The 9182-nt window shown below is 40.9% G+C and overlaps 1 protein-coding gene across 1 annotated transcript in view; it reads left to right on the top strand.

Moving 5' to 3' along the window:
- The first annotated feature begins 24 nt into the window (after positions 1 to 24).
- TNFAIP8 (TNF alpha induced protein 8) overlaps positions 25 to 9182 on the top strand; it is a 43242-nt gene continuing 34084 nt past the window's right edge. The window contains exon 1 of the mRNA XM_079995872.1: positions 25 to 64. Within this exon, the coding sequence (XP_079851998.1) occupies position 64 (1 nt within the window). The 5' untranslated portion in view covers positions 25 to 63. The remainder of the gene's footprint in view (positions 65 to 9182) is intronic.

Raw genomic sequence — 9182 nt, 5'->3', positions numbered from 1 at the left:
GGGGGGGGGCTTCCCTTCTTGGCTGGGGAAACGTCTTAGACTTCGCTGAGGAATTCGTGGGATAGTGAGTAGTAGACACACATACACACTAAATAAATAAATAAATATAAATCAAAATCACAGGTTGGTCTTATTCGAAAACCGCCCCCAGATGACCCTCACATAATAGTCCTGCTGGTATGGGATACTATACATAGCAGCCCAACCCCTAGGAGCCAAGACCCTTCGCCCCTCCCCAAATAAAAATATTTGAGGGGCCAGCCCCTCCCCCAAAGTTGATGGACATTGCCATTCAAATTGTGTGTTTGTGTGGGTGTTGCACCATGTGACCAACTATGCCAGGCAGGGCTTATATTGATTGATTGATTGAATTTATATACCTCCCTATACCCGGAGGTCACAGGGCGGTTCACAAATATTGTTATTTATTGAATTTATATTCAATATATACCCGCACCGCAATTATTATTACAGTATTATTATTATTATTATTAATTTATATACCGCCCTATACCCAGAGGTCTCAGGGTGGTTCACAGATATTATTATTTATTGAATTTATATGCAATATATATCTGTCCCCCATTGGCATTCCAGTTGGAATACCAAGGAGAAGTAGGACTGCAAAAAAGCGGGTGTGAGATGGAAAGCTGGAAATCTTGCTAGCTGAGACTCTTCGTCTCCGGGTTGTGGGCAAAATATTCCTGCACTGCAGGGGGGTTGAGCTAGATGACCCTTGTGGTCCCTTCCAACGCTACGATTCTGCAAACTCCTCTTTTTTGGAGGGCGGGCGGTGGAGAGAATAAGATGCTGTTGCTCCTGCAATCCCATTAAGCAATTGGGATCATTGTTGTGGTTGACTGTCTCCCCAACTCTTGCAGGTTGGGTTGCTTGGTCAGCTTGTGTAGCTGTGAAAGGCATATCATGGCTGCTGCTCTGGAATTTCCAGAGGCTTGCAGCTCCAGAGCCCTTTCTATTCTTTTCTCGTCCTTTTGGGGGGTTCATTGTGGAGCTGGCCTTTAAAAACATACACATACACACCACTTGAATGGTGGGTTTACTTCTAGCCTGTTGTTCAGTGCGCTTAGAGAGGCTTCTAAGTGTGGCTGTAGAGGTCGCTAGGATCTAAGCAACTGCACTGTGTAAGCAGGACTGCAGCCTTAAATATTTAAAGTTAAATATATGTTAAATGTACATTGTTAAGGCAATTGGATACCAATTTAAAAGCTTCGGGGATTGCCATTCTGTGCTGTACTATCTGTCCTGCCTGCTGCATTTGTACACGCAAGGCAGTTCAAAAGACAGTTGCCAAATAATATGAAGGGCCATAGCTCAGTGTTAGAGCAAAGGTCCTAAATTTCATCTCTGGCATTTAATGCTAAAGCTGGGAAAATCCCCGTCTCAGACCCCGGAGAACTGCTGCTCCCAATCAGTGTAAATAATACTGAACTAGATGGACCAGTGACTTGAATTGATTTAAGGCAGCTTCCCATGCAAATAAATGCAGCCTATATATCGACCAGGGATGCGGGTGGCGCTGTGGGTTAAACCACAGAGCCTAGGACTTGCCGATCAGAAGGTCGGCGGTTCAAATCCCCGCAACGGGGTGAGCTCCCGTTGCTCGGTTTCTGCTCCTGCCAACCTAGCAGTTCGAAAGCACGTCAAAGTGCAAGTAGATAAATAGGCACTGCTCCGGTGGGAAGGTAAACGGCGTTTCCGTGCACTGGTCTGGTTCGCCAGAAGCGGCTTAGTCATGCTGGCCACGTGACCCGGAAGCTGTATGCTGGCTCCCTCGGCCAGTAAAACGAGATGAACGCCGCAACCCCAGAGTTGGTCACAGCTGGACCTAATGGTCAGGGGTCCCTTTACCTTTACCTTTATATATAATCGACCATCTCCAACTTGCAGTTCAAGCTCCCATTATCTTTAACTGTTGGCTTTGCTGGCTGAGGCTGATGGAAGTGGCAGCCCAAAACACATGGAGGGCACCAAGTTTTGGGAGGCTTCTGTGGCTTATATACCAGGGATCCTCCAGATGTTGTTAAACCCCCCCAGCTCACATCAGTCCCAGCCAGCATGGCCAGTGATCAGTGGCCAGTGATGATGGAAATTATAGCCCAGAAACACCAGGAAAGGCATATCTTCCCCATGTCTGCTATATGTGAAAGGTGTGTGTGTATGAGAAGAAAGGAAACAAGTGCCTTTGTTTTTTTATGGGTGTAATTAGAAATTTACATATTTTGTCAAAATAAACTGCATTTTGATTTCTAATTTGAGCAAGCCTAAAAGCAGGAAACAATATTAACCTATTCAAGCAATTAGACAATAATGTATATTATTGATTAACCTCCCGAGAACAATGATTGTTCAAATTAAATTACTGCTGTGAAACTGTAAAAAGAAAAAAGGCATGATCATAATGGTGGTGTTTGACTCATGGTGGTGTTTTAATGATCAAGTTTGTAGAATGGGAGAAATATTAAGTTTGATGGTGATTGTAATCAAAGTATTTATTTCATGGGTTTCTGCCATGGGGAAACTGGGGGAAATGGAAGTATTCAAACAGGTGTATTTTGCTTCATTTGCCAAAATATATTTTCTTGAGTTGTTCGGAAAGAAGATAAAAAGTAGATTAAAAAAAGTGTATGTGTATGTGCATGCACACATTGTTACACATTGTGTAACATGTTTTGGGTGATGTGGCTAAACCAGATTTCTCTGGTCAATGTTTTCCATTTGTAAGCAAACTAAGGTGACCAATGTAATCATTCTTTTGCTTTTCCTGTCATCTAAAGCAAATATTTGCTTTTTAATAGGTATATACTTGATACACCTGCTTTGTATGTATAATGTGTATTTGGTTGGGTGTAGTGCAGGAAGAATAGGACATGCATCCTGAGTTTGGCAACGATTCAAGTTTGTTCTGGTAGATACGGTAGTTCAGAACAATCTTGTCTTGCACCTTGTACCAGACTCCTGCCTTAAACATCAGTGAAAGCACCCACGTTAGAACCAAAAATCCTGCGTTGGCCAGAGTTATGTTTCCCTGCATGCCAGTAATCCAGAGCTCTGTATTTTCTTCACTTAAAAATAAAATAATAGGAAAAGAAAAGAGTAGGTACTGATACACCATATTCTTTGTCAAGGAAAGCTAAATTTTGTGACAGTGCAATTTTTTATACATTTGATTTGTGTATATTACCTTGCTTCCACTAGTCAGTGGAGGGACAAAACATTATATAAGCCTCTTGGTAACCAGAAATCTTGCTTACTGCTCTCTCATAGCAGAGGTTTCACTAGGCATTATCCTTACTGTTTCTAAAAAGAAAAAGAGATTTTCAGGATGCTCAATTTTATATTCCTGTATGTATGTATGTATGTATGTATGTATGTATGTATGTATGTATGTAAATTTCTACACTGCCCTTTTCCCAAAGGTCACAGAGCAGTTTAAAATATAAAACACAAAATATATACCATAGTAACAAACAAAAATCATACCCCCCAGTATTAGCATTCCAGTATCCATCTCTGTACTTGTGAAATGTGATTTGTGAACTACCTGGATCTTTTAAGGAGAATTCAAGAAAGAAAAAGACTTGGGGCAATGTAATGTGTGGCAATTGTAAGATAGGCAAACATTCCAGTAATACAGGTTGAGGAGTTTCTGGCCCACTGCTTAGGGAAGAAGAAATGTCTGGAAAGGGTGTGAACAGCCTTATTTATATTTGAGATACAGGTAGCAATCATTCAGAAATCAGATTGAAGTTTTGCAAGATTTGGATAGAATGGAATTATTTTTGATGTTGATAGGAGACAGTTTGGCCTTGGTTGTAAGTTCAGCCACTACTAAGAGCACTGTGATTAGAAATTTCCTCTCTTTTGGAGCTCTGTTTGGGGGCAACTGTAGAAAGGAGCCTGGTCTACCAGAGTAAACTCCCTCTCAGATTTAAAACCATGATTGTGCAGCAAGACTGTGCACTGAGAACAGGCTCCTCTACAGACATGTCCCTGCAGCAAGTGGATGATGGGGCTAAGTTGGTAGGGATACTGGTACAAGGCCAATGGGTGCAGCCTCTCATCTGAATGTTATTCTCCTGAAGATTAATTCCAAATAGGGCGTTGTTGGCTATCTCAGGGACATGGGTTCAAGCCCCAGTTTGGGCTTGCAGGGGATTGGACTCAATGACTCTCATGGTCCCTTCCTACTCTACAATTCTATGTTCTTGCCTGATCAACAAATCTATGGCTTAACACTCCCACAATTTGAGGCAATGTTCGGTCTAGTTGTCTTTCCAGCGACCATCTGGACAGCTCTTCTGACTGTTGACGGAAGTAGGTAGCATACTTCCCTATACCAGTATACTCTTCAGAAAAAATCTTTCAGTTATTGTTGGAATTTCTGCCTTTACAACAGCAGTGATTAATGTGGAAACAACACATAATATTCAGCAGCAAATGTGTATTTGCTTCCATAGTGTGCATGTGACATGGAACTTGGGTCTTATATAAAGCCATGGGTGTTCATGCCATGTACATATGTAACCTTTTTGTGTACTTGTAAAATATTTTAGTATGTAAAGCAGTCGTTAGCAGTCCTAGTGTATCCCAAGGTCTATTATCCTTACCACATGAACTTGCAGACATAATTCTACATGCCACTGCCCAAAATGTGGTGAAGGGAGAAAAGTAAAATCTAAAATACATTACCATGATTTTAATAAGAATTGTATTTCCGGAGAGCCTGTTACAAGGGCAAATGGGTTTGGAAAAGTTATTGATTTTTCGCTTCAATGGGGAGAAAATGAACAATGACAGATAGGTCAATACTCTTTTGCTGGTGAAGCTCCATGTACATCATGTAGTAAGGAATTTGATAGGAAGCATTACCTTAAGTTGACCTTGGTAAGGATGTTGATCTCATTTGAGGAACTGTATCCTTTGTTTTCAAAGGCTAAACTAGAGGTGACTACGGCAGCCTCACCGTTCACATATCTGTTCCATTTTTGTATTTTCAAAAAGCACGATCTGGGTAATATTTAACATCAGAAAGAGTTGTATAGCTGACAGCTATACCCTCACAGCTATATCTTCCCATAGCCCACTGCTAAGAGCCCTTTCCCCCCAACCTGGTGCGCTTCTAGCATTCAGATGGTAAGCCCCTGGAGGGTGAGTGGGAGAAGATTCAGTTGTCTTTACATGTGTACTGTACACTTTTTGCTGTAAATGTTAGCTCCCAGGTGATGTGCATAAACAACAAAAATGGATGGCTCAGTGAATCTAACAAAGCACTTTACAAGAAAAGAAAATACAAAAACCAATAAAATTAAACAGTAACAGAAAACATTGAATACTAAGACAAAGTTAAAACCTCCAGTGTCAAGTTAAAATTTGTTAAAAGCCATGCTGCCTTAAAATACGTACGCTATGTGTATGATGTAAACCAGGTTTTTCTTCACACATGTGTAAAGGCACTTCCTGTGTATGCGTGTTCATTCGTCTCAACACAATGTAGGATAGCAGAATTCTTGGGCAAAATCTCCTGTATGAATGGGACTACAAAATACTATGAAGTACAGAAGATTCTTTGTTTACTTCATTTTCCATTCATGCTGTCCCATCTGGCACCTGTAGACCAGAAGATTGGATCTTGCTTCTGTTTGGGAGGAACAGCACCTTCATTTAGCAAGGTGGAACCCAGGAACTGTGCAGAAAGCCTAAAGTGTTTGGCTGTTTCCCAACATAACCATTTAATAAGAGGGTGTATGATGATTAATGTTAAAGAAATTTCTTCCTTACATGAGCATAATTGCTAAGTTCTTGTTCACAGCTTAGACTTTCAAGATGTTGAAAAGACAAGAATGATGGGAGTGAGGAAACTTTACATCTGTAACCTGTGCTTATCTGGGCACCTCCTTAGTGCATCTTCTCTGGGCCCCAAGGAGTGTTCGGAGGTAATGAGACTCTTGGTGCTGTTTCAAGAGGTCCTTGCTGGTGGCTTCTTCAGCTACTGCGTTCATTTAAAATGCTATTATGTATGGAGCAAGCTCTATGTGTAGCCTGTAGGTTTCAGCTAAAACTCTCCCCATCACTGATCATTGGAAACTGGCCAAAGCCTGTTGTTGTGACATTCATCCACAAGTCAGCAACCAGTTTAGACCAATGGGCACATTCAGATTTTTCAGTGAGATCCATGGGCAGTATATTCACTAGCCAAACAAGTCGGAAATTACTACACCCACATCTTGCCATACAGGCAAGCAGGTAATATTAACACAGTTAAAGGGCACATTACAGCCAGCCAAAAGCACTTAAGAGCATGAAAGCATGGTGATGTGTAGCCTAGGAATGAGAGAGGCATCATCTGGGAAGAATCCAGAGGGCTGAATAGAGAGGCCTAGGAGGCTGATTTTGGTCCAGGGTCCCCCACCTCATCCTAAATGATCCTAGCCACCTGCCTTTGGTACTAGGGGAGGCTTCACTTAGCAGTGTGGGGTGCACTGGTGCTTTTCTTTTCCTTAGTATGACTAAACATATAGCTGCATTGCCCCCCCCCCAATTGTTGACTTTTATATTAAATTTGAATTTTCCACCTGAATGTTAATGGAGCTGTATCTAAGATGGAGGAAAAACAAAAATATAATTTTCATTAGAGGAACATGAATCGTAGAGACAAGTGGAATACATTTTCATAATGGTGTCTGTATTTCATATTGTCATCTAATCTTCTGTCTACGCTTACAGCAGTGCAAACAGGGCTTTCTTTGCATAGCTCCTTATTTAGATTTGCATAGCAGGTTCTGGAACTAGTTTGTGAATGAGCTGTGCAAATGAATTAAGCATATAATTCAGTTGGTGTATGCAAAGAGAGTTAGTGGGAGGCCTTCATTCTGAATATGGAGGAGGCCTTTGTCTAAACTGAACATGGTATGGTGGTAGCAAAAGAAGAATGCCATTTCATGAATGAGAAAAGTTACTGGACATTAAGGTTTGACTTTGTTAATATAGAGCACTTTATTTTCATCATCTGATACTGGTGAGTGGCAAGAAGCATAACCAAGCTATAGAAGTATATAACACTAAGCCATGGTTTGTTAAACTATGGCTTTTTTCATCATCTGAACTCTGCCCAGAGGCTTAACTATGGTTTATTAATGTCCAGCGAACTGCAGTATGAAGCAATAGTTTGTTCTTAAGAACAAACTTTGACTATGTTTTAACAATGGCTTAGTGTTCTGTCCTTAACTACGATTTGTTTGCTGCCTTGCCAAGTTCACTTGCCTCTTCAAGAACCTGTGCAATGGAGATACCACAACACCACCCAGTGCAGGATGAAAGTGAGTGCCTTCAAAAAGAAGTCAAGAAAATTGCCACACGAAATACTCAGTTGTATTCCTTTGTATTCCAGTACCATGGTGATTCCTTTCTATGATAAGCTGGCAGCCATCCTTTTAGACCAGAGAGCCGTATGTCCTTTAGCATACTGCCCTCCAGATGCTTTGGACTAAAACTCCTAGCATGACTCCAAAGTGGCAAAGTTTTCAGTTTATTGAATGAGCCTGGGAAGCAAAATAGTGCCCCATCCAATGGTGGATTGATGCTCTGCACCATGGAGGCCATGTGCTAAAGAGCAGGGGCAGGGCAGAGGCAGTAGACTAGTGGTCCAGGCAAAATGGGCATTGCCACATTTCCACTAGGAAAGACAGCAAGGCCCCTAAGAGCAAAAGAAAGCTTGTTAGTACCCTGGAGAGTTCACTTTGGCCAGTTCAGACTAGGACTCTATCTGGGAAAGCTGTGGTCTCAGTAGCATGCTGATGCCTTTTAAGGACTCCTGAAGGCTGGCTGGCCTAACCCACCACATAGCCCCTATTTCCTCTGAGGAGCTGTTCTTAAAAGACCATTGTCTTTTTCTGTAACCACTGGCTTCTATGGCATGGAGGTGGTGAGGGATGATTTAGAGGGGCATCAACTGAGCTGGAGGGGTCCAGTGGTCAGAGAACACAGAAGAAAATTGGGAGGCTGCAGTAGGAATGGGGTGTGGGCTTACCCTCTTTTTACCTGTTGTTAGAAAAGGGAGTGTGGAGAAGTGAGGAGCACTGAATTTTACATTATTCAAAATAATGAGTCAAATACTTCTGAGCTTTAAAGGACAATAAACACATTCATATTTTCTTGCATTTTATAATGTAACACACACACACATATATTATAAACTGCATAATTTACTTAATAAAGAATACTTTATTAGACTAATATATAATATAATATAATATAATATAATATAATATAATATAATATAATATAATATATAATACATAAATTAAAATAAATCTTCAAAGAATCAGGAAGTTATGAGCCATGACAAAATGACATATTGTGTCTTTGTCCTTTTTTCTGTTCAGTTAATCTATTTTCAGCTTAGTAGTAGATTTTCTTCATGTTTTCGCCTAGTATTTAATGCATCCATGTGTATATCAGTGTCTTTTCTTTGAATAATCGGGAAATAGCTTTGTGCTGCAGATGGAAATAGAGCTATTTGAATACTTAGTTAACACATAATAACCTAAACAACAAACAAGTTAGACTGACCGCTGGAAAGGTTTCCCAGAATAAATAGGCAAATAAGTAGTGAAGTTGTTGAAAGAATTACATGAACTTTATGTGAAATAACATTTTGCCCCCTAGTCAAAAATTCACAGAATGAATGGGGGAAATCACTGTGGTTTACTTGCAGTGTGGTTGCTCTAACAAAGGAAGGCTCTTTGATTCCAGCAGAGGTTGTTGTCAGCCAAAACCAATTTTCACCAATTTGTACTCCTCCTCACACCATTTCCCATGCTGTTCTAAAGGAACTGCCAAACTTCTGGAGAAGGTTTTGGGAGGTGATCAGTGCTACTAAAGGAAGGGTGAAAATCACATTCCTTCTCTCTTCCACTGATAAAACCTCTGCTGGAACAAAGAGTCTTCTGCCATGGTAGAAGCTTTCTGATTATTTTATGTGTTAGAGCTTTTGCCTTTAGAATCATAGAATCATAGAATCATAGAGTTGGAAGAGACCACAAGGGCCATCGAGTCCAACCCCCTGCCAAGCAGGAAACACCATCAGAGCACTCCTGACATATGGTTGTCAAGCCTCTGCTTAAAGACCTCCAAAGAAGGAGACTCCACCACACTCCTTGGCA

The sequence above is a fragment of the Podarcis cretensis genome, assembly GCF_951804945.1.
Source record: "Podarcis cretensis genome assembly, chromosome: 11".
NCBI classification, from domain to species: Eukaryota; Metazoa; Chordata; class Lepidosauria; order Squamata; family Lacertidae; genus Podarcis; species Podarcis cretensis.
This window is presented reverse-complemented; position numbering and strand designations above follow the sequence as displayed.